This window comes from Spermophilus citellus, assembly GCF_964194105.1.
Source record: "Spermophilus citellus genome assembly, chromosome: 16".
In the NCBI taxonomy this organism is placed as follows: Eukaryota; Metazoa; Chordata; class Mammalia; order Rodentia; family Sciuridae; genus Spermophilus; species Spermophilus citellus.
The window spans coordinates 13,436,122-13,463,446 of record NC_138196.1 but is presented as its reverse complement, the minus strand read 5'-3'; the positions used below and the strand labels follow the sequence as shown (position 1 = coordinate 13,463,446).

The following is a 27,325-nucleotide window of genomic DNA, read 5'->3' as shown; positions in this document are numbered from 1 at the left end:
GTCTAGACACCTCTCCCCATTCTAAAAAAAAGTCTGTATATAATGTAAATATGTGTGATTGCTTGACTTAAAAAGGTTTGATTTCTGAATGTTCTACCATCCTTTTAAGTTTATAATTTTAATCATAAATTATGGTAAATATAACCAAACTCCAGAGATTGTTCTACTCCATACAGTTCACCCAGATTGTGACAAACACATACTTAGGAGCTAGTCACGGCACTGGAGTATATGAGCCGGAACCCGCTGTGTGCATTGTGTCTGTACGTAAGAATGTGCACGAGTGACTGAGATGTTTGAGATGCTGAAGACTAATGAAGAAACTAAAGTCTGCTATCTAGAATTCTCACCTGGCTTTGTACTTAATCGTGCTATATGTTGCTTTAATAATCCATTGAGAAGTCAGGGAAGGTGAGGAAGCTTGCTGCCAAAGGTAACTAGGAAAGCATTCATCTGCTGGCTCCTTATTTTTGCTCCTAGAGAGTAAAAATACAGGCAACTTTTACTGTGAGTGTTTCACTGGAAATATACAATCTTTGTGTGTTAGAGTATTTGTTTTAGTAAGAAACGTTTACACAGCTTGTGGAAGTATTTCATAGGAAAATAATTTTTTATAACTTCTCCCGCTTCATTTTCTAACCTTGCCTTTTAATCTTGTTGTTTATCTCCTAGTTACCTACCGTTCCTCCCACCACCAACTTGAATAGTTTTACTGTCTGTCAGAACCCAGAAGTGCTTCTTACAACCAAAGTTTCTGCTCTTCAGAAGTTATCAGGGCAAAATGGGGTGACTTGAAGTGAATGAAATGTTAATATTTTCATACATCTACTCTGAAGGGGAATCTAGAAGACACTATCTCCATGCCTCAATTATACTGCTATAGGAGCTTCCAATGCTATTTTGCTAATGCTAAAACATTCTGTCTCTCAAGTGTTAAGACAGTATTAGGTGTGCAAATACCTAGCACTTGAAGCTTGTCCCAGGAAAATGCCTATCTATAGATCTGTACATTAATTTATTTAACAATAATAATTATAGTAATTTATTTTGCTTTCTTAATTATTCCAAGTTCTTGCCAAATATTCTTGGGCATTATTTCCCCTACACCCAAGAATACTGGAGTTTTATCAGCTAAGTGAAAAATTTCAGAATTAGTCTTCTGTACTGCTTATAAAAATTTACAGAATATAAACTCATTAGTTTTGACATAACTTTACATGATTAAAAAAATATATTCCAATTTAAATTTCTTTTAAAACACACACTAAGATATTAATTACCAATCCATTCCTTTCTTACATGTTAGTTCATCCCAATTAACAACTTTGGAATTCTTAAATTCTTGAAGTATAACTGGCATTTACCTTTCCTGCTGCTATCAATAGTGCTAATAGATTTCATCTTTTTAATTTTGTCCTTGATTCTTAGTTTCTCACTTGACTGTGGAACACATTAGTATAAATTAGAGTATTCCTTAAATAAATATATTGAAGAATCTGATACAGCATTTATGTGAAAACTGTATAGTGGGCATATGCATAAATGTGTGTAGTACATCTATAAATGAAGAAATAATCACAAGAACAATGGGATATTTACTGACTTGTGGAATGTAAAATTAGTCTTCACACAGCAGAGGCTTAATCTTAACCTATACATTTATACAATCATGATTTTTGTAGTCAACCTAGAAAATGCTGGAAATGTTCTTTACTGGTTTTTGTCATACCCATTTCAATTTTTTCCTATGCTTTTCTCTACTGGTTATTTAAGTTACTGTTACAAAAAGGTGCTGCTAAATGTAGGATGTCTTAGTCATACTGTACTTTGGGACAATGCCACATTTTAACATGGTCTGCTATGCATTCCTGTTAAACATGCACTGTCAGATACACTGAACTGTTCAAAAAACCTGGTTTAAAGTCGTTCATATAAAACAAATAAAGAGCTGGCTTCTGCACTGTTAATTAGTAGTAGTATTAATTGCCAATTTTAGGAATGATCTTTGTAGTTAAGAACTTGTTACATATTCAACAACAATTCCCATTGTGGAGCATCTTCCTTAGGAGCACTGCTAACTACTTGATGTTCCTTTATCCTGGATTAAAATAATAATAATAATAAAAGTACGTAAAGGATTTGTTAAGGTATGAGCTATAGCAGAGTGATCTTCTTCCTGCCTTAATTTGTGCAATGATTTGGGGATTACGTTTTAAGAAGAAGATCCATCTTCATGATGTATTTCATTTATCATCCTTTTTCTTTTGCTCAGTGATGTATTGCTACTAGTCTTAGATGCTCTGCTCTTATTAAAACAGGAGTCACATTGCTAGAGAAAACACTTTAATTTCTGCCAAAGTTTATTTTTAACTATTTGTACTTCATTTTGTGATTTAAAGTAAAATGATAGGATTTAAAGTAATATACTGTTGAATTCAAGTATTTTAAAAAATATATTAAAAGATACATTTCTGATTTTCCTTACATTTTTGTGTTCCTTAAAATTGAACAGTTATATTTTCCAATTTGCAATTATTTGAAGAAAAAACACCCACTGAAAACCACCGAGGTTAAAGGAAAACTTTCAAAATATTATTTGTTCTCACTGCTTTAAATATGCAAATATCGATTCTATTTCACCGGTATTAGTTATATTTTGATAGTTACTGGTATTGATCCAAAGTTCATACAAGTTTGCTACACTGCTCTTCTACCATATCCATCCCAGCTAAGGCTTTTCAGACAGCATGAAAGGAAATATTTAAAATGTGAGGGAGCACGTGGAGTCCTGTTACAGAAGTACCACAAGTAATAATGTTTTTTCAAATAACATTTACTAGACAGAAGGCCAAATGAGGAGTGTGCAGGGGTCACATATTTGAATCCTGTAAAGCTTGAAATAAGTTGTTTCTCAGTAAAAATCTATTAACCATTTACTCTGAAGCTATGACTCAATTAAAAATATAAAAGGGTCTCCATTTCCAACATGTTTCCTAAGCATGGGAGTGGGGCTCAGGACATGGCGGTAAACAAAAGTATTAGGTGCCTTGAGAGCAAAAGATATGGGTACCAGAGGTATACACAAAGAACTCAGAAGAGTGTGACCAAGAAAGATTTGTTCAAGGGAGAGACCTTACCTACCTGATCCAAGAGACCTTGCAATCATTATGGATACAATAAGTAGTTTTGAGAAATTCCTAAAGGAACTGATGAGGGGAAAAAAAAGAATCAAATATTAGGGAATTGTTTCCAGTAGTTCCTTTCTTATACCCAAGGCCCAGTAACATTTGAGTGATTTGAATGAAAGCTAACAAAATAGTCTGATGTATTTAACACATAAGACAACCTTAAAACTCTGGTTGGGTCTTGAGTATTTTTAGAGTTTAGTGCTTGCCCTGCATGCACCAGGCCCTGGGTTCAATCCCCAGCACCCTATCCCCCAAAACACACACAGAAACACCTGGGTAGAATGAAGCAAGCTTTTTTTTTTTTTTAAGAAGTAGATGCACTGGCCACCACAGAACTATGTTTGGTCATTTATGCAGTTTGAATGGTGATCTTGTTTTTTGCATGAATTCAAGTTTTATAGGAAGTGGTCTTTTTTTGTCTTGATCAGTCATAAATATAGTTGTCTGAGACTGTTTCCTGTGAAACTGGTTATGTTCAGTAGAACAAGATCCAGCTGTGACAACCAGTTGTCAGAAGCTGGTTTTCTCATTCTTACCAAGCACTTTCTAAAAACTTGTACAATGTGGTCCAACAGATGATAAAGGTACCCAGAATGTGAAATGTTCTCATTTATTTTACCCACAAAGAAAACACTCATTTTACTTTTTTGTTTAAAAACTATCATTTAGAAAAGGCCAAACTTCATTTAAAAGAGGATTTACCAAATAATAAGCAGAAAAAGTAAGATAAAATACTTCCCTTGGTTCTTGGCACACGGTAAATGTTGTATGTCCCAGGCCCTGAATTCTTAAGGAAACAACTAGTTAGGATCCTGGGAACAGAAAACAACTTTTTAAATAACCACATTAAATATCGCTAATTTTATTCCACTGGTTTGATCCACTTTTTTCATACTAAATATAACTAGTATTCTTTATAAATTAAGACCCTACATGAAAATGTTCCAGATATCCATAGCTCCTTTTATTTATATTCTACTGAATATACAGAGAAAAAATTATTTCATAAACTCAAGAATATAATTTCAGCCTCCCCTCCCCCAACACACATACTTTTTCTTTCTCAGATCTCTGGTTAAACTGCTGGCAGCTTTGTCTGTTACCATAGCTACCAGGACATCATTCAGTTGGCTTGACAACAATGTAAGGGGGAAAAAAAATACCCAACAGCAGCAAATGTTTGGAATTTTCATTTCGGTGGTTCCTTTTCCAATGTGCTTTTGCACTTTTGAAATTTTGCAATAAAAAATCCTATACAATCCTTATTTGCCAGCCAAATCATGTCTTCTATTCTGGCATCTCTGAGAGAATCAATGTCAGTATCCGATAATGGCACAACAGATGGATCAAATCGCTGCAGCTGTTTCAATTGTTCAAGTGATAGGCCAGCTCCCACCATTCCTTCTCCTCCAATCTGTGGTTCCTGTTGGGAGCAAATAAATGTGGACAAATGCCCTGTAATTAGTAAGCAGGACTGATACAATTTAAGGTAGAAGATAAATCAAGTTGTACCTACCACATCTTCCAAGAACAGAAAAGTGAATAAATGCCTTTCACTTTTATGAAACGTAAATTTTGTTTTCTGTATATAGTATGTGGGAAAGTAACAACACATAGTCATCTGATGCAAGAGTACCCAACATGTCCTACATGCTTATCAATTACCATGAAATTACAAAAAGTCTAAACTTCACAGAACCATAAAACTGCATGCAGCTCTGTCCCATTTACTTAGTTCTGAAACTTCATAGAGGTAGCATTGTGTCTTGCATAAAGTGACCACTCAATAAATGGAATACTATTATCAATAAAGCAATAGATAAAAATCAGCTTTATGATCTCTAAACCTCTGAACATTTAAAAATTAACATTTTTCATATAATAAATTATAAAGAAGCAATAATACTGAATGACTTTTTTTTCCTCTCTTGGTTGCTCTTTTGATACCCCTCAGTAAAGTCAGTATGGGCTATGATTTGACATGAGAAAAATGCTCTTAATGAATTTCATAACAAAAATATAGGACTGGAAAGGGGAAGGAAGCCTTTTTGGAAACAAAGTGCCAAGTAAAATAGAACAACACCTATAAGTAGAATAAACATGTAACAAAATTACACCCAAACTCTGTGCCATCTTAAGACATGACAAAGTAAAAAGCCAGGGAAGAACTGTCATCAGAATAAGGAATTTCCTTATGGGGTATCTAAAATGGACCTAAATAGAGACATTTTTGTTTATGATGATATCTGAGTCAGAAGTTTTACTTGACATGTTTCCTCATATGACACACTGCACTTCATTTTCTGGGATTCATGAGATTACAGAGAGGATAAAATGAAATTACTCTTACCTGGGATTGAAGCTGAAGGCAAGGAAACATTTTGAGGGCCCAGGCAACTTGTTCTTCATTTTCTGCCAATGTTATAGTGCATGTGCTATAAACTAGCACACCCCCTGGCTTCAACAACTGAACTGCCTAAAGAAATCTATGGTCAGACCAGACATACCACCAAGCCACAGAAATAGTTGAAAAGATTATATAGCCTTAAGGTACAATATTTTTCAAGTATTGGGGAGAATTAAAATTATGTTCTCTATGGCATATTATTAAGCATGAAATACTTTTATTCAAGGCTAGATGCATTACTTTGGAGCTCCCATACCCTATATGGACCAACACTCTGACTTTCATGTCTTTAGATACCAATTATAGGTTAAACACTCCCAAATTGCACAAATTGACATTTTTAGGCCAGAATTTCTTCCTGCATTTTGTACTCATATATTCATCTGCCTCCTTGGAATTGCTACTATCAAACCTGACATGTCCTGAAATGAACTGTTATCTACCCTTTGAAACCTACTAGAAACCTTAGATTACCCTTTATAGAATAGATTATCCTCTATCATGTTCATCATCCATCAGCAAACCCTACTGGTACTACTTTTAAAATATCAATAATTTGGCCACTTGGATACTTCCCCTGCTGTCATTCTGGCCCAACCTTCTTTATCTCTTGCTTGCATCACAGTTATAGTCTCCTAATTCAACTACCTGCTTCCTTCCCTGCTCTCCTACCATCTGTTCTCATTATCACAGCCTTCTAAACTTGTCACCTTGCAGCCTAAATCTTTCCAATGTCCTCCATTATCACTTAAGAATCAAAGTCAAAGTCAAGGAGGCCTTCAAGGCCCTATACAGACAACAAGTCTCTTGTTGTCTTTCTGATGCCCCCTAGGTACACTTCTCACCCTTGTTCACTCTGCTTCAGAAACGGTGGCCTCCTGCTGTTCCTGGAACATGCAAGGGCGACTTCCACTGCAGGATCTCTGCACCACATAGGAAAGCTCTCCTAATTCTCAGATTGCTCACACCTTTACAATCTTATATTTGTTTACATGTCATCTTGTCAGCAAAGCTCTTCTTGACCACCCCACATAAAATCCAAAATATTACAATCTAGCATTTCTCTCCCATCTTACTTTCCTTAGTTTGCTCCATAATGCCATAGCATTACTGTCTTATAATATATTAAACTTATTTCCTTCTCCAATTAGACTAGAAACCCCAGGAAATAAGGGCGTGGTTTAGTGAAACTTTTCTACTATATCATCAACATCCACAATAGCATCTTGCATATAATAAGTGCTCAGTAAACATCTGTCAAGTAAATCAAAAAATAAAGTTATTCTAAAGTGAATTTGTCTAAAGTTTATTTTTTCAGATTCTATTTTAAAAACTTTTTGCAAAAACTGTTTTTAAAAGCACAGAACATAGCCAGGCCTGGTGGCATAGGCTTGTAATCCCAGCAGCTCAGGGAAGCTGAGGCAGAAGCATCACGAATTCAAAACCAGCCTCAGCACTTAAGAGAGATTCTGAGCCACTCAGCAAGACCCTGTCTCTAAAATAAAATACTAAAAAGGTGTGGGGAGCTGATTCAGTGGTTTAAGCACCTGAGTTCAATCCCCAGTACAAAAAAAAAAAAAAAAAAAGAACACACACACAGGACATATACTACTGTTTTCTTCACTGGAAAATTTAAACTTTATTACTCTGTGCCAGGTATTATGTGAAATACTTTAAACAGATTTTCTCATTAAAACCTGTAACAACCAAATTGTGCTGCATTAGGTAAGCTTTTTCTGTTTTAAAGCCAAGGATGTGGTCTCTGAAATAGTTATCTAATCTACAAAGAGTGCTACATTGGTGTGTGAAGAAATTAATATAAATGAACTCAAAGACAACTTGAGACTGAATAATCACTATTTCCATTGTTGCTGTGGTCTATGTATTTATACTTAGAGGGCTGAGAGGAAATAATGAAGTCATCTTTAATCAAATGTTGTCTATACTTTGTAAAAATCCATTAAGTCATTTTTCCAAGAATGACAAATTCTCAAATAGTCTACCTAGGCTTCTTTTGAAACATGCTGGAGATCAGATAAATTTGCATTTCTTATGGTTTTTCTACATTTTACACTAGACACTGTTCTTCCCATTTTTTTAATTAATGCATTTGCCCCTGGTAGACTTCCTGCTTTTTGTATGATAAAAATGACCCAGGCTATGAAAAGAATAATTTATATCAGATTCTTCACATCAATAGGTAACTACATGTGAAAAATTAGTAACAACTCAGCAAATTTTCTTTTTCCAAAGATAGATCAAGATGTTTGGAATTCACTGATGTCACAGCAAAGAAACTTTCTATGTATTTAAAAGATGAGTCAACATAAAAAAGAGCCCTATATTTAAAATGAGCTCTTTTCAGTCTTTGCCTTATACATAGTAAAATATACATAAAATTGACACTTTTAATCATTTTTACATATATGATTCAATGGCATTAAGAACATTTGTACAGGGGACTGGGATAGTGGCTCAGTGGTAGTGTGCTTGCCTAGCATGTGTGAGGCACTGGGTTCGATTCTCAGCACCACATACAAATAAATAAAATAAAGGTCCATCTACAAATAAAAAAATATTTTAAAAAAAGAACATTTGTACAGCCATCACTACTATTCATCTTTTGAACTTTTGCCATCATCCCAAACAGAAATTCTATAACCATTAGACAGTATCTCCCCATCCTCTCACTGTCTTACTCCATGGTCAACTTTGGTTTTTTAGATCTACTTATTCCAATGCCCTAATATAAGCAGAATCATGCAAAAATATTTTCTTTTGTGTCTGGCTTATTTTACTTAGCATAATATCATCAAGATCCAAACTTACTATAGCATATATCATAATTTCACTCCTTGTTAAGGCTGAATAATATTCAACATACAGTTATACCAAATTTTTATTTGCTTATGACTCTTGAGTTGTTTCCACATTTGGGGTTGGGGTGGGGGAGGTACCAGGGATTCAACTAAGGGGTACTCAACCACCGAGCCACAACTCCAGCCCTATTTTGTACTTTATTTAGAGTTGCTTAGTGCCTCAATGTTGCTGAGGCTGGCTTTGAACTCATTATCCTCCTGTCTCAGTCTCCCAAGCCGCTGGGATTACAAGTGTGCACCACCGCATCTGGCTTGTTTCCACTTTTTGATTACAGTGAAAACTGCTGCTATAAACATTTTCCTAATGCTTTCAATGTTTAACTAGTGATGTTCAACTTCCATTACAGCAAAGGAGCATCACATACCACAGAAAAGAGTTTTCGCTGTAGCGGTTGATACGATGTTATTTCCTTTAAAGTCCAAGTACAAGCCATGTTTGGTCTCTGTCCCATTCCACTACAGGGTGCATCAAGGAGAATTCGGTCAAAAGATTCTGGTAAGAATGGAGGTGCTCCTACAGAGAGAATTGTAAATGTTACTTGTTATCTTCTATATTGGTCTTCAATAGAAAACTCTTTAATATAAGAACTGATGATCAGGAATTTACAAATTATAATACAGAAGAAAAAATACTGGAAACAATTTCTCCCTTTATCAAGTACACCTGGTTAACCTACTACTTCTATTTAATGTAGATTTGACTTTGTAGAAAGGTTAAAAACATAGTTATTATAGTGTCTAATTATTCTGTTAATATCATATAGATCTAGGTTTAATCAAATGATACCCCGTACCCTAACATTAGAAGCCACTATTTATCAAACCTAGGACTTGGAATTAATTCTAACTAATTCTGGAAACTGACAGTTATCTTGCTAATTCCTACAGCAGACAGCTCCAGAAGAAAAGAGAGCCTGTTGAATTGTAGTCAAACATCCTGGTTCTAGTTCTGTTGTTCTTTGACCTCCTTTTGTCTGTGGCCATCAGTATGGCTAAGATCTAGGATGAGTCATTACCCTCCTTGGATTCATCAAGGTTCCCTTTGCATTCACTTGAATAACTTTTCCATTCCAATTTCTGATCTATTTACTGTTACTAGAGAAAGTCTTTAACAAATATAAAAACAGACCATTTTATTTACCTACCTGCTACTGATTGTTTTTAGTTATAGCTAGCTGATCCTACAGGACCCACAGTAATATTCTAAATCTCACTCTCTGCTTTTCTGATTGCAAAGCTCTATTAGACACAAACAATTATCAATTTAACTCATTTCCATCTACTACTACCTCTTGCTTTCTTACCTATTGTCTTAGAAGAAATTCTGCTCAAAGAAATTATTATTTGGGATTTTTGACACATAAAATCCTCTGGAAATATTATACCACTTACATTTTCATTATCATGAATGTGTTTGTTTCCCCAAATCCTCAAAGGTGATTTTTACTTTACTGGCCATTTGTGACTTTTTTCTTTTTTTGTGGGTACCCTTTGCTTACTCTTTATCTATTGAGACTATCTTTTCCTCATTGGTTAGAGTAGCTCTTTGTACATCTATTAATATTTCCTCTATTAAATATTTTATAAATTTTTTCACAATCTGTTACATTAGTCCTTTTTTACATGCACAGATAAATGCTGGGTAGTAAATGTGTCTTCATTATTGTGTTGTATTGCTGCTTTCATGTTTTAAAATAATCTCCATTATAAAATCAGATAAATACACCAAGATCTATTTGACGTATTTCTGCTCTGCTCCAGCATATATTAAGAAATTTTTAGACAATTATGACTGAATTTTTTTCCATTAAATAGGAATAGTTTTCAATATATACATCCAAAGAGATGAACTAATTCTCAGTAGGAAAAATGCAAAAAGATCCACAGCAAAACATATTATTATAAAAATGTTCAGAGCCAATAGCAAAGAGAGAAATCTTAATAGCAACAAGAGAAAAATGATTTGTTAAATGCTACAGAACTGCACTAAGATTAACAGCTGATTCCTCATCAGGGACAACCAAAGTCAAAAGATGCTAAGATGACAAATTCAAAGTGCAGAAAGAAAATATCCTCAGGTAATCAAATACCTTATGTTTTACCAATTATTTTTTAAATAATGGTGTAATAGAGATACTTCCAGGAAAAAAATGTTATTTGTTGGTGGCACCACTATCTTAAGAAATACTCATGGAAGTTCTTCACACTAAAAGCAAGTGACATCATAAGTAATACAGATGCAAGGCTGGATGTCAGCAAGATGGTGGAATAAGGTTTTAGTGCACTTATGCCCATACCTTGAAACATCAATTTGAACAATTATTCACCAGAAAATACCTTTACAAAAGAAAAGCAAGCAGGTAAGAGCACCTGAGTATAGTACAGAAATAAGACTCACTTATAAGAAGGTAGGAAAGACAATTTTACATTACTCACATTGCCTCTCCTTCAATCCCAGGCAGCACAACCTGGAGAGAAATATCCTTTGCTTGGAAGGAGGAGGGAAGTAAGCCAATAGGATTTCACCTCAGATTTCAATAAATAGGCCCACCCTAGTAACATCCAGAAGGAGCAGACCCCAATAGCACCATCCCCCAGGCCAGCCTATGTGGTCCCACACTTCAAGCTTGCTCCAGTATTCTCCAGTGCTGTATTAGAAACCAGACCCTAGGAGTATCCCTGAGGATCCAGGTTCTCAGGCTTCTATGGTCCTAGGGCCCAGGCAAACCCTTAAGGATCCAGCCACTAGAAGACTACCTAAATATACCTAGACTCCAGGCAGCCTTAGGGATCACAGTCACCATAGTTCTAGGTACAAATAGGGCAAATATCCTAATCCCAGGTGCCAGATTGGCACCCACAAATTCAAGATCCATACCTGTCACAATACCTACTATATTAGAACCAGGGTCCAGGCCTGTTCTAGCAGATTCTAAATTCAAGCCGGCCCCAATAAACACTGTAGCCAGGCTGGACCCAATGGACTAAGCTTTACATTCATAAAGACTCAAGTTCCTGACCAACCTCTCAGACACAGGATCCAGGTCCAATCCTACAGACACAGAGTATGGGCCTGACTCATTACTAGGCCAGACCCTATAATCTAAGCTCTAATCCTATTCCAGTACACCTAGCCCCATAACTATATCAGCAACTAGTTGGTGCCTGAATACTCAGGCTCAAAGTCTATCACAGTGCCAGGAATGTGGCTCAGTGGTTGAGTGCACAAAAGCAGCAGAAGAAGCATATCACATATAAGGAAGTTCCAATAGGCTAGCAACAAACTTACTAGCAGAAACTACAAACCTAAAAAAATGAGATGATATATTCTAAATGTTGAAGTTAAAACAAAAACAAAAAACAAAGAATACTCTTCTCAGAAAAACTGTCCTTCAGAAATGAAGATTCAAAATTGTTCCAGTCAAAAGCTGAGAGTTCACCACCAGATCTAGCTTAACGGGAGCTCTTTGAGTAGAAAAAAATAAATGATGCTAATTAGTAGAGAGAAAAAAATATGAAAGTACAAAACCCACTCATAAATATAATAATCAAATATAGAATACTCATTTGTAATGATTGTATGTAAATCACATATCTTTAGAAGGTTAAAAGGTAATGCTATGAAAAATAGGAGGATTGCAAGTTCAAAGCCAGCCTCCGCAACTTATCAAAGCCCTAAGTAACTTAGAAAGACCCTGTTTCAAAATAATAAAAAGGGCTAGAGATGTGGCTCAGTGCCCCTGGTTTCTAATCCCTAGTACAAAAAAAAAGTAAAGTTACAGTAATTGGTAAGGATACACAATATAAAATACATTAATTATGACAATAAAAGTATAAAATGTGGGGAGAATAAAGTAAAAAATCTTAGTTTTTTAAAATGCTAATTTCAGTTATTAGTAGCTTAAAATAGCCTATTATAAATATGAGACATTTAACCAAAGGCTCATGACCGACACAAACAAAAACAAAAACAAAAAAAACCTGCAGTACACAAACAAGATAAAAAAAAAATAGGAATCAAAACATGCCACTAGAAAAAGGTACCAGGGCTGGAGATATAGCTCAGTTGTAGAGTACTTGCCTCACCTGCACAAGGCCCGGGATTCAATCCCTAGCACTACCAAAAAAAGAAAGAAAAAAGCACCAAATCCAAAGGACATCAAAAGAGGAAGAACAAAGGACATCAAACAAATTCAGTAAAGTACAAAATGACATCTAAGTCCTTACCAATCAATAATGATTTTGAACACAAATGGATAAAATTTCTCAAATAAAAGACAGAGTGGTTAAATGATCTTAAAAACACCCAATTATACATGCTCCCTATAAGACACTGACTTCATCTTTAAGGAAACCCACTGAAAGTGAAAAGATGAAAATAAAATCATGAATACCAATACCAGAGAAATAGAAAGGATCATAAACTATTACTACAAATGACTACACACCCACAAACTGAATAACCTAAAAGAAAAATTCCTACATACAAACCCACCAAGATTAAATCATGAAAAGAACATCTGAATATCAGATGAAGTAATGAGATTCAATCAGTAAAAGAAAAGTTCATGACCTGATGGCTTCATTGATAAACTCTACTAATCATTTAGAGAAGAACTTACACCAGTACTTCCCAAACTTTTCAAAATCTTGAAATTCTTCCAAACTTATAAGGCCAACATTACCCTGAGGTCAAAGTCAGACAAGGATACAACAAGAAAATAAAAAAATTACTTCAATATCCCTGCTGAACATGGATATAAAAATCCTCAAAAAAGTAATAAAAATCTAGCAATACAGTGAAAAGATCACTCAAAATGATCAAGTGAGATTTTATTTCAGGAATACAAGTATGATTTATATACATAAGTCAGTTAATGTGATAAAATGAAGGGCAAAAACCCTATAATCATCTTATGGAGGCAGATAAAGCATAGGACAAAAATTCAATATCCTTTCATGATTAAGAACTCTCAATAAAATAGGTAAAAAAAAGGAAGACCCTTACACAATAAGCCCACAATTAGCATCACAATCAATGGGAAAAAGTTAAAAAAATTTCCCTGTGAGATCAGGAATAAGGAAGACCACTCTTACCTCTTCTTCTTTTTTTTTTTTTCATTTTTTTTAAAATAATTTTATTTATTTTTTTAATTTGTTTTAATTAGTTACACATGACAGTACAATGACTTTGACATATCATACATTTGAATCAGACGGGATATAATATCTCATTTTTCTGAGTATACAGGTTGCAGAATCACATTGGTCATGCATTCACATATATACACACAGTAATAATAATGTCTGTTTCATTCTACTATCCTCCCTCCTCCTACTGAAATGACACCCACCTCACACACACACTATGTTAAGGACAACATTCAAAAATTATATCATAGTGGACTATGAATTTATCTGTTTTCAAATATTGGCATTAGCCAATGTCGTACTGAAGCTGACTTGACCCAGCTTGCAAAAGGATTACCTCTTCTTCGTAACACAGAATTAGAAGTCCTAACCACAGCAATTAGGCAAAATACAGATATAAAAGGCACCCTAACAGGAAAGGAAGAAGTGAAATTATCTGTTTGCTAATGACATGATCATATATGGAAAACTTTAAAGATTCTACCAGAAAACATTAGAACTGATAAACAAATTCAGTTAAGTTGCAGGATATAAAAGCCACATTAAAAAATCAGTAGTGTTTCCATACATTAAACACTTTTCATAAACAAAAAAAACCTGACTTACAAAAACAAAAGAATAAAATACACAAGAGAAAATGTAACTGCAAAGATGATCTATATACAAAAGACTTTTACAAAGCACCGAGGAAAGAAATTCAAAGACAAAAAGGTGTGCATTGTCTGAGCATTAGAAAACTTAATATTGTTGAAATGTCCACACTACCGAAAGCTATGTATAGAATCAATGCATCCTCCTCAAAATTTCAATGTCCTTTTTCACAGACATAGAAAAAACAATTTTAAAATTATTATGAACCATAAAATAATACAGCCAAACAATCTCGAGCAAAAAGAACAAAGGTAGGAGAATGATACTACCTGCTACATTTATAGTACAAAGCTACAATAACCAAAACAGCATGGTACTGTCACAAAAAATAGACATAATGATCAATGGTATGAAAAAGTCTGAGGATAAATCTATGCATTCACAGAAAACTGATTTTCAATAAAGATGGTAAGAACACACAATAGTACCTTAGATAAATGGCACCAAAAAAAACTGGCTATCCACATACACAAAATTGTATCCTTATATAAAGCCATGTTTAAAAATAACTCCAAATTGATAAAAGACCTGGTAATGTAAAATAATAGAAGAAAAGTTCCATGACATTGGTAGGTGATTATTTTTTACATATGGCTCATAAAGCACAAGTAACAATAACAAAAACAGACAAACACAATTACATGAAACTAAAAAGCTTCTGTACAGTAAAGGAAAAAATGTAAAGAGAAAACCCACATAATGGGAGAAAATATCTTTAAACCACATATCTGATAAAGGCTTAACAATCCATAATACATAAGAAACTCAAATTTAAAGCAAGAGATCAATTTAAAAAAGGGCAAATCACTAGAACACACATTTTTCAAAAGAAGATATGGCTAACAGATGTATGAAAAAATGCTTAACATCACTAATCAGGGAAATGCAAATAAAATCCATAATGAAATTTATCAGCTCACATTTGACAGGAGGCTACTAACAAAAGAACAAAAGATAACTTGGTGAGAGCATGGACAAAAAGGAACACCGGCATGCTTTTGATCAGAAACGTATAGTGCAGCCATTATGGAGAGTGGTCCAGTTCTTTAAAAAAACCTACATAATGAAACTACTATGATCTAGCAATCCCCTCACTGAGAATATATGCAAAAGAACTGGGATTAATGTCATAAAGATATCTGCACTCCCAAGCTCACTGCATCACTATTCACAACAGCTAAGACATGGAGTCAATCTAATGTCCACTGACACATAAATGGATAAAGCAAATAAGGTATATACACACTAGAATGCTATTTAGTCTTAAAAAATAAAAAAGGAAACTCTGTCATTTGTGACAATATGAATGAATATGGAGTACATTATGTTAAGTGAAATAACCAAGGCACCAAAAGACAAATACAGCATGATTTCACTCATGTATGGAATATTTAAAAAGTCAAACTCACAGAAGTAGAATAGAATAGTGGTTCCAGAGACTCAGGGAATGAGGAGGGGCTGGGGAGATACTGTTCAAAAAGTATACACTTTCAGCTAAATAGGAGGAACAGGTTTTTTGTATCTACTGCACAGCATCGTTACTACAGTAATACACACACACACATACGTGTGTGTGTGTATATATATACATATACTTTTTTTTCAAAATTGCTGAGAATTTCATCTTACCACAAAAAATAAATGAACTGACAGATATGTTAATTTGCTTGCTTTGATCATTCCACATTTAGACATATATCAAAACATCAATGCAACTGGACATGGTGGTGCATGCCTGTAATCCCAAGTTCAAAGGAGGCTGAGGCAGGAGGCTGAGGCAGGAGGATCCCAAGTTCAAAGCAAGCCTCAGCAACTTAGTGAGGCCCTAAGCAACTTTGCAAGACCCTGTCTCTAATAAAATATAAAAAGGGGCTAGAATAAAATCAGAGTAGTTTTGATTTACATTTCTCTAATTACTAGAGATGTTGAACATTTTTTCATATATTTGTTGATTGAGTGTATATCTTCTTGTGAGAAGTGTCTGTTCAGCTCCTTAGCCCATTTATTGATTAGGTTATTTGGTTTTGTTGTTGTTGCTGTTGTTGTTGTTTTTGCATTAAGTTTTTTGAGTTCTTCATATATCCTGGAGAGTAGTGCTCTATTTGATGTGTGTGGGGCAAAAATTTCCTCCCAAAATGTAGGCTCTCTGTTCACCTCATTGTTCTTTCACTGAGAAGAAGCTTTTGGTTTGAGTTCATCCCATTTATTCTTGATTTTATTTCTTGTGCTTTAGGAATCTTATTATAGAAGTTGGGGCCTAATCCAACATGATGAAGATCTGCGCCTACTTTTTTCCTCTATTAGGCGCAGGGTCTCTGGACTAATTACTAGGTTTTTAATCTACTTTGTGTCAAGTTTTGTGCATGGTGAGAGACAGGGGTTTATTTTTATTTTGCTGCATATAGATTTGCAGTTTCATCTCATGCCAGTCAGAATAGCAGCTATCAAGAATACAGACAACAATAAATGTTGGCGGGGATGTGGGAGAAAAGGCACACTCATACATTGCTGGTAGGACTGCAAAGTGGTGTAACCAATCAGGAGAGCAGTATGAAGATTCCTTAGAAAACTGGGAATGGAACCACCATTTGACCCAGCTATCCCACTCCTGGGTCTATATACAAAGGACTTAAAATCGACATACTATAGTAACACAGCCACGTCAATGTTCATAGCAGCTCAATTCACAGTAGCTAAACTGTGGAAGCAACCTAGATGCCCTTCAATAGATAAATAGATAAAGAAACTGTGGTATATATACTCAATGGAATATTACTCAGCAATAAAAGAGAATAAAATTATGGCATTTGCAGGTAAATGGATGGAGATGGAGATCATCATGCTAAGCAAAGTAAGCCAGTCCCCCAAAACCAAAGGCCAACTGTTCTCTCTAATAAGTAGATACTGATCCATAATGAGGGAGGAGGAGGCATGGGAAAAATGGAGGGACTTTGGCTAAGGGTAGGGAGGGTACATGGGGGCAGGAAAGATAGTGTAATGAGATGGACATTATTATCCTAGGTACATATATGAGTGAACATATATGGTTGTACACACTATATCGTGTACAACCATAGAAATGTAAAGTTGTGCTTCAATTGTGTACAATGAATCAAAATGCATTCTGCTGTCATATATACATAATTAAGAAAAAAAATAATTAATTTTAAAAGAGTGGGCTGCTGGGGATGTGGGTTGTGGTTAAGCACCACTGGGTTTAATCCCTGGTACAAAAAAAAATGCAATTACAATTTGCTCATTAAAAGTAACAAAATTTAACTCACCTTCTGTGTTCTCAATCATATCAAGTTTAAGTGTCTTTGTTCCATCAAAGCAATATGCCTTGATGGAGCTCAATCCAAATAATGAAGCATTCTGCTTGATTTTTTCTATTTTGTTGGATATTTTGTCCAGTGCTATTACTTCTCCCTAATATAAAAAATCAAAAGTAGTCATGAAAAAACAAAAAACAGATGAAAAATTAGTATTCCCCACTATCCTCTCATTCCTACTCTACAAACTCATTGAACAAACATATCAAATTTACAGCAAATAACTTAAGTGTTTCCTTTTAAAAGATATCCTTGCAATAATTATTCTTTCTTTTTTTTATTGTTGGTTGTTCAAAACATTACATAGTTCTTGACATATCATATTTCACACTTTGATTCAAGTGGGTTATGAACTCCCATTTTTACCCCGTATACAGATTGCAGAATCACATCAGTTACACTTCCATTGATTTACATATTGCCATACTAGTGTCTGTTGTATTCTGCTGCCTTTCCTATCCTCCACTATCCCCCCTCCCCTCCCCTCCCCTCCCCTCTTCTCTCTCTACCTCCTCTACTGTAATTCATTTCTCCCCCTTGTATTATTTTTCCTTTTTCCCTCACTTCCTCTTGTATGTAATTTTGTATAACCCTGAGGGTCTCCTTCCATTTCCATGCAATTTCCCTTCTCTCTCGCTTTCCCTCCCACCTCTCATCCCTGTTTAATGTTAATCTTCTTCTCATGCTCTTAGTCCCTACTCTGTTCTTAGTTATTCTCCTTATATCAAAGAAGACATTTGGCATTTGTTTTTTAGGGATTGGCTGGCTTCACTTAGCATAATCTGCTCTAATACCATCCATTTCCCTCCAAATTCTATGATTTTGTCATTTTTTAATGCAGAGTAATACTCCATTGTGTATAAATGCCACATTTTTTTATCCATTCATCTATTGAAGGGCATCTAGGTTGCTTCCACAGTCTTGCTATTGTGAATTGTGCTGCTATGAACATCGATGTAGCAGTGTCCCTGTAGCATGCTCTTTTTAGGTCTTTAGGGAATAGACCAAGAAGGGGAATAGCTGGGTCAAATGGTGGTTCCATTCCCAGCTTTCCAAGAAATCTCCATACTGCTTTCCAAATTGGTTGCACCAATTTGCAGTCCCACCAACAATGAACAAGTGTACCCTTTTCCCCAAGTCCTCGCCAGCACTTGTTGTTCTTTGACTTCCTAATGGCTGCCAGTCTTACTGGAGTGAGATGATATCTTAGGGTGGTTTTGATTTGCATTTCTCTGACTGCTAGCAATGTTGAGCATTTTTTCATGTACTTGTTGATTGATTGTATGTCCTCCTTTGAGAAGTGTCTGTTCAGGTCCTTGGTTAATCTTTCTTATAGTTAGCTACTTTTAATCAATAGAAATCAAAACTGAAAATAGTGTTTGCAATCTTCAAGAAGCTCAAAAACACCTATTAAAAGTAAACATCAAAAATCACCAATTTGATGTGACTTCCTCACCTCTCAAAAAGGATGAACTAATGTATGAGACATCTAACTTAAAGTGCCTTTATATGCCAATAAAGGTTACTTATAAAATTGATAGTCATTTTAATATTTTTGAGCTAGTCACACAAAATTCGTATAAATTCTTGCAACTAAAGGCAGAAAAAGAAGAGCCAAAACCTCTGTACATCCCAGCAAAATATTCTGGAATTGATATTAAAAACACTTCAAAATTACTTTATATGATAAAATTTGTGTTAAGAAAGATGACAATTTTAAGAATGCATTGTAATACTTTAAAATGTACTATGAAATGATTACTGCAAAAATGGTGCAATTGACTTTTCTATGTATTTTCTTTTGTTCCTTTTGCATATATCATCTGTCTATGATATATGCCTCAGGGGCATACACTGATAATATAAAATTTGCTAATAATTTCCCTAGATTTTTTTTTTGGTTTTCATCACTTTAATATTGTGTTTGAGTATTTTTCAAAATGTTCATATTTACTTGTCTTCTTTACCTCGATGTGATTTTTACCCAGCATTATGAAACTGGCTGAAAATGAATATATTGATAATATTCAGATTCTCTTTGGAAAGACTTTACTAGAGAGAATAAAGTATGTATGAATAATAGCCATCAGGCAAATATAATAAACATGTCATAAATTAAAAGGCGGTTATTTTCACTGTCAGATCATATCATAATCAATCTGTACATTTTTAAAATATTTATTTTTTAGTTGTAGTTGGACACAATACCTTTATTTTATTTATTTATTTATTTATTATGTGGTGCTGAGGATCAAACCCAGGGCCTTGAACATGCTGGGAAAATGTACTACTGCTGAGCCACTATCCCAGTCCCTCAATCTGCATATTTAAAGTTTCAAGAAAACTGAAAAAGGATTTGCATTAAAATCTATAGTCACAAAATAAACCCTTCTATTTCATGTGCTTTATTTTAAACACTGTTGGCATTTTTTTTAAGAAACACTATTGGTATTTAATATATTTATCCTTCAAGAGTTTTTCCTGCCACTACTTAAATTCCTATTAGGCAAAGAAGAGTATAATTAAACACATAAATATATCAATGCTTTATCTCCAGTATCTAACACAAAGTAAGTACTAAAGAGTGTTCAACCAACCAATCAAGGGCTTTAGACTGAGAAACTGGTAAGTATTCAGATTTTAGGTACCATTTAGTTTTATAGAGTTTGAAACAAAAGATGGCATCAGATGGCTAAATACTTCTCCAATTAAATAAAATTGTAGGCTATAAGGCTATAATGAGTTTTGAAAACAGATAAAACCAGTCCATGATAAAGCACTTTGCAAATATACATTCATAGGAAAACAATAAGATCTCAACCAAAGTTATCCAAGATCACACTTACCTGCATTGTTACAAAGAAGCATATTTTATAATTAAACTAAATAAGATTTAAGATACTCAAGATGCACACATTCTGTAAGTATTTATATGTGTTTATTTATGTATTATATATATCTATGTGTATAGATATCAACATATACATTTCCACCCTGATAATATACTCTCAATATTTATTGGTAGAATAGTTAGAACAAGGGCAAAACTTTAAAAGAAAGAATATGAAAAGATCTCTTAAATGTTTCAAACTTAATTATATGAGGAAAGAATTGTATTTTATAATGTAGAGTAAATTGAGGATTCAATTGGGTCTTTAGATAGTCTTCACAAATAATTGTTTACTGAACTTAATGTTTGGTGAACTGACATAATTGAACAATTTTCACTTTGGATAAATCTGAAGTAGAAGTATAGATGTGTTTTCTAAGTTACAGTCTACCCTCACCACTGAAATAAGTAATACATCAAATAGTTTTGTTATGAAGATAGTCTTACCTGATCATGCATTAGTGTTGCTATATGTGTTGTTTTGCCTCCAGGAGCTGCACACAAATCTAGAATCTTCTCTCCAGGTTGAGGATTTAAAACATGAGTTACTACAGCAGACGGCAAATTCTGAAAAGAAAAAAAAGCATCGATGCAATAGATTATCAATGATTCTAAATCATTTTTAATTTCAGAACCAGAGAATATAAAGAAATCTTCAGTGTAAATTCAGTACAGCATCCCCAAATTTGTTAAGAGTACAATTTCTATAAATATACTAATGTCAGGAGATCAGTATTCCTAGAGTATCCTACGACCTCACACAATACATCTACCTGCACATAAACACATAGGACACATTTTCCAGTCAATTCAGGGTCCTTCCCTGATGTTTTCTGGGTATCAGCAAAACAATAATTATTATTATTATTTTTTTTACTTCCAGTGGTTCTCAATATTTGAGAGAATAAAATATGAGAATGCTCTGGCTCTTTTTCTAAAAAAGTAGACTTTACAATTTGCGGGCACCGCATCATCTAACGTAAGAATCCTCGATTTACACTAAATTCACACAGAAGTCATGTTTGTGTTCCTATCTCCATGATACCCACAACATTTTGTTGTGGGTATCATGGAGATAGCAGTAGGTAATATTAAATCATTGTTATTTGAATTATTATATAAAGACTGCTATTTCAGGACAATAGCCCTGAGTAAGACAGGTGTAATATTATCACAAAATAATCCATTTTTAAATATTTCTTGGGCAAGGGGAAGCAAATAAATAGAGGCCAACAAACATGAAGTAATTTTTAAAGCCAAAAGTTTTCAATTTCTACCAAAATACTTAAAATTATATCCATAAGTACACCCTCTACAACTGACAAGGTTGCAATCTTCCCAAAGGAATCCAAGATTAGCAATTCAAAAAGGAAGATCCATGGTGAAAAAGCAGTTATGAATGAGCAAGTTTTCCCTGTGACTATACAAAGCATTAAAATCAATGTAATTTAGGGCATATGAAAAGCAATTCTTTACACTAAAGACTAAAACCTATTTACAAATAGTTCATCTTCATGGGCCTAATTTATTCCAACAATACTTAAAAACTGAACTCCAAAACAGAACATTAAAGCATGTGGCTACTAAAAATTGTTTGATGCTTTATCTAGAGATAGCTGATAAAGCTTCACTCATAATTATTACAATCTAGCATTCCTCTCCCACATTACTTTCTTTAGTTTGCTCCACAGGGCCACAGTATTACTGTCTTTTAACATACTAAACCTATTTCCTTCTCCAATTAGAATAGACACACCAGAAAATAAGGGTGTGGATTGTTTGTCTAAATATTTCTACTATATCATCAACATGTATATGCATCTTGCATATAATGAATGCTCAATAAATATTTGTCAAGTAAATAAATGAATCAGTGCCCTGAGCTCTAGCCACTGGCCACAGTCTTGGTGTCCCATTGCAGCCATGTACCGTAGCTGTTGAGTTGCATTTTGCCTCTGCCATGTGTCCCTTTGCCAAAAGCACCAAAACCTACAAAGGGGAGCCCATGCCTGTTATTATAAATACAGGAGTGTGTAGGAAAATATCCCCCATTGAAAATATCTCAGCCAGGAGAAAAAGAAGACAATAAAATTAGAGATGGAAAAACAGATACTATCCCAGACATCACTGAAATTCAAAGGATTACTAAGGACTTTTGAAAATTTATATTGCAATAAACTGGAATGATACAAATTTCTAGACAGATATGACCTACATTGAACCAAGGGGCTATAGAAAACCTAAACAGACCAAGAGCTAACAATAAGATCAACACAGTAATAAAAAGCTCCAACAAAGAAACCCATATACAACCACAAGATTGGGATACTAATTAGAATAAGATGTACTCCATGTTTGTATAACTGACAAATTATACTCTAATCTCATGTAACTAAAAAGAATGAGCAATTTTTTAAAAAGAAAAATAATAAATAAATTGCTGAAGGGGAGGAAAAAAACATGACCAGATGGTTTCTTGGCTAATTCTACCAGACCTTTGAAGAACTAATGCCAACACTTTTCAAATTATTATATGAAAGAGAAAGTGAAGGAACCCTTCCAAATTTATTCTATGAAGTCATTTTCTCTAAAATAAGGACCAAGACAAGGATGTCAACTCTTACCACAACCATTCAATATAGTACTTGAAATTTTAACCAGAGCAATTAGGCAAGAAAATAAAAGGGACATCCTGATCCCCAAACTAGGACACATTCATGAACAAATATTAAAGACCAAATTCCCTGATGTATGCAACCCAGATGGAAGAATACTTAATAAAATATTAGCAATTCGAATTAAACACGTTAACAATATTGTATATCATGATCAAGATGATTTCATTCCAGGGATACAGGCATGGTTCAACATATGCGAATCAATAAATTAATTAATCACATATAGAATTTAAAAAAGGTCTCCAACAAAATTTAACACCCATTCATGTTAAAAACATTGAAGAAACTTACCTCAATGTCATAAAGGTATATATAACAAACCCAAAGCTAATATCATCCTAAACAAAAAAAAAAAAAAAACAGAACATTTCCTCTACAGTCACGAACAAGATAAGGACATTGACACTTACCACTACTATTCAATATAGTACTTGAAATTGTAGCCAGAGCAATTGGGCAAAAGAAAGAAAAAAAAAGGGATAGAAAAAGAAGTCAAACTATCACTGTTTGCAGATGATATCTTAAACTTAAGAGATTCAAGAAACCACTAGAAAATGACTACATCTGATAAATTTATTAAAATAGCAGGATTAAAAAAAATCAGGGGCTGGGGTTATGGCACAGCGGTAGAGTGCTCACCTAGCACATGTGAGGCGCTGTGTTCTATCCTCAGCACCGGGTTCCATCCTCAGCATCACATAAATAAAAAATAAAAGATATTGTGACACCAGAACTGGGGAGGGAGGAGGAAATCAATATACAAAAATCAATAGCTTTTCTATACAGCAACAATAAATCCACTGAAAAATAAATCAGGAAAGCAATTCCATTCATAGTAGTTTCAAAAACAAACAAACAAACAAAAACTTAGAAACAAATCTAACCAAGCAGAAAGCCTCTATAATGAAAATTACAGAACACTGAAGAAAAAAATTGAAGACAACACTACTAGATGAAAAGACCTGACCTGTTCTTGTTTAGACAAAATTAATGCTGTTAAAATGACCACATTACCAAAAGCAATCTACAGATTCAATGCATATTGAATAGTAATGACAAAATAGCAATGACATCCTTCACAGATCCAGGGGGGGAAAAATTCTAAAATTCATATGGACGAATAAAAGATCTAGAGTAGCTAAAGCAATCCTGAGCAAAAAGAGCAATACCAGGGGCATAATACCCAATATCAAATTATATTAGAACTATAGTAACAAAAATTACACAGTACTGACAAAGAGAGAGAGAGAGACAGACAGACAGACAGACAGACAGAAGGAGGTGGGGGAGAGACATGTAGATCAGAACAGAAGACACAGAGACAAGTCCACCCTGGTACAGTCACCTGATCCTTGGCAAAAGGATCAGAAATATGTTAGAAGAGAGACAATCTTTTTAACAAATGATGCTGGCAAAACTATGTACCCATATAGAAAGATGAAACCAGATCACTATCTTTCACACTGCACAAAAGTCAACTCAGAATGAATCAGACTTGTCCAGCATGGTAGCACATGCCTGCAATCCCAGCAGCTCAGGAGGTAGAGGCAGGAGGATCACAGCCTCAGCAATGACGAGGTGCTAAGCAACTCAGTGAGAGCCTGTCTTTACATCAAAACGGGGATGGGGATGTGGCTCAGTGGTTGAGTGCCCGTAAATTCAGTCCCCAGTACACCACCCCCAACCCCACCAGAAAAAAAAAAAAAAAACAGAATCAAAATTAGGAATTACACCAGAAACTTTCAAGCTGTCTGTTTTTATGTCAGTACCATTCAATTATTGTTACTACAGTATAATTTGAAATTAGGTATTGTAATGCCTCCAGGATAGCTCTTTTTACTCAGGATTGTTTTTGCTACTTTGGGTCTTTTATTCTTCCATATGAATTTTAAGATTAATTTTTTCTAGTTTCTGAGGATGTCATTGCCATCTTAACTGGAAATGCATTTTTATCTGTAGATTGCTTTTAGTAATATTACCTTTTTAACAATATTAATACTCTAAACAAGAACAGCAGAGGTCTTTTCGTCTTCTTCTGTCTCTAAGAACACATCAGTTAAACATGCTAATATATACATACAGGCAACAACTTCCTCAATAGAACTCCCAAAGCATAGCAAATACCAAGAATAAATGGGATAACATTAAGTTACAAAGCTTCTGCACAGCAAGTAAATAATTAAGAGTACAAAGAAAGCATACAAAATGAAAGAAAGTATTTACAAATTACTCTTCTGACACAATCAATATGCAGAATATATAAAGAACTCCAAAAGGACCCCCAAAATAATAATCCAATCAATAAGTGGGCAAATGAACTAAACAGACATTTCTCAAATGAAATATGAATTTAAGACAAATATGAAGAAAATGTTCACTATTTTTAGTCAGAAAATGCAAGTCAAAACAATACTGAGATTTCATCACATTCTAGTTAGAATGGCAATCATCAAAAATACAATAATACATGAGGATGTGTATGGGAGTGTAATATTTATACACTGTTGGTGGAACTGTAAATTAGTGTACTCACATTGAAATTGATAGGGAGGCTTCTCAAAAGACTAGGAATGGAACCACTATATGAAATACCACTCCTTGGTATTTCTCAAAAAAAAAAAAAAACTGATCAGTATACTATAGTGAAAAAACTGATTAGTATACCGTAGTGAAACATGCATACCCACGTTTATAGTAGCACAATTCACAATAGCCCTACAATAGAACCAGCCTACGTGTCTATCCATCAACAGATGAATGAGTGAAGAAAATGTGATATATATACACACACAAAGGAGTTTTACTCAGCCATAAAGAAGAATGAAGAAAAATTAATGGTACTGGAAGACATGATATTGACTTAAATAAGCCAGACTTGGAAAGCCAAGGGTCATGTTTTCTCTCACACCTGGAAGCTATAAAGAAAAAGGAGGGGAAAGAAAGCAGGGTGTCTCATTAAAATAGGAGACTAGTAGACAAGAAGACAGAGACCAGGGAGAGACAAAGGGGACATACTGGGGAATGAAATTTATGTTAAATGCACATACAAATATATCACAATAAATTCCACTATTATGTATAATCAATGTACCAATAAAAATTGCAAAAAAAATACTTTTTGTGAAGTTCAAAATTAAAAAAAAAATTTAAATAAAAGATTTCTAGTATCTACTCTAGACCTACTGAATTAAATTCTCCAGAGAGATATCAGCCCTGATATGCGGTATTCTTCTGCCAAACAAAGTAATCCCAGTCTAATCAAAAGAAGACATTAGAAAATTCCTAAGAGAGTCTACAAAACAGCTTAGTCTCAAAACTATGGAGGTTTTAGAAATAAGGAACGACAGCCACTACCCAGGCCAGAAGAGATTAAGAATAAACAATGGGGGCTGGGGATGTGGCTCAAGCGGTAGCGCACTCACCTGGCATGCACGCGGCCCGGGTTCGATCCTCAGCACCACATACCAACAAAGATGTTGGGTCCCCCGAGAACTAAAAAATAAATATTAAAAATTCTCTCTCTCTCTCTCTCTCTCTCTCTTTAAAAAAAAAAGAATAAACAATGGTTAAATGCAGCCTGGGATCCTACAGACAGGCACACAAAAAGAGGTTAAGGGAGAAACTGGTGAAATATGAATCAAATTTAGAGTTTATTGTAATATGGTATACACATTTGGAGTGCTGTAATATACATGGGATACTGTTTAATGGTTTAATGTATCAGTTTTTGTTTGTTTTGAATGACATAGGAATCTCACTATTACCCAGGCTGGTCTTAAACTTGTGGGCTCTAGTGTTCTTCCCAGCTTAATTTCCCAAGAACCACTGTTGGTTTTCTAAGCAATGACAAATGTACCATCATAATTTGTTACTAATTAGAATTTTTTAAACTATAAAAATATTGAAAAAAGAAAAAAAATTGTTACTATTAGGGGAAACTAGGCAAAGAGCATACAAGAATTCTTGTATTATCTCTGTAATTCTTAAATTCCACTCTGTAATTCCAAAATAAAACTTTATTTAATTAGGAAATCTCCAAGAACAGATCCTAGGTACCTACAAGTTCTTTTAAGTTCTAGAAGTGTTTTGATGCATACTAATTTATTCCAGAGTCCTGATAACCAGCATGAAGGAATTATAAAATTTGTG

General features: G+C 34.4%; 1 protein-coding gene across 1 annotated transcript in view; it reads right to left on the bottom strand.

Moving 5' to 3' along the window:
- Positions 1-3,653: 3,653 nt before the first annotated feature.
- The window catches only part of LOC308635015 (tRNA (cytosine(72)-C(5))-methyltransferase NSUN6-like), a 47,103-nt gene continuing 23,431 nt past the window's right edge, over positions 3,654-27,325 (bottom strand). The window contains exons 7-11 of the mRNA XM_081269293.1: positions 20,946-21,065; positions 17,561-17,705; positions 8,840-8,988; positions 5,539-5,664; positions 3,654-4,611 (exon numbers count right to left, since the gene is read on the bottom strand). Coding sequence (XP_081125419.1) covers positions 4,378-4,611; positions 5,539-5,664; positions 8,840-8,988; positions 17,561-17,705; positions 20,946-21,065 — 774 coding nt within the window. The 3' untranslated portion in view covers positions 3,654-4,377. The remainder of the gene's footprint in view (positions 4,612-5,538; positions 5,665-8,839; positions 8,989-17,560; positions 17,706-20,945; positions 21,066-27,325) is intronic.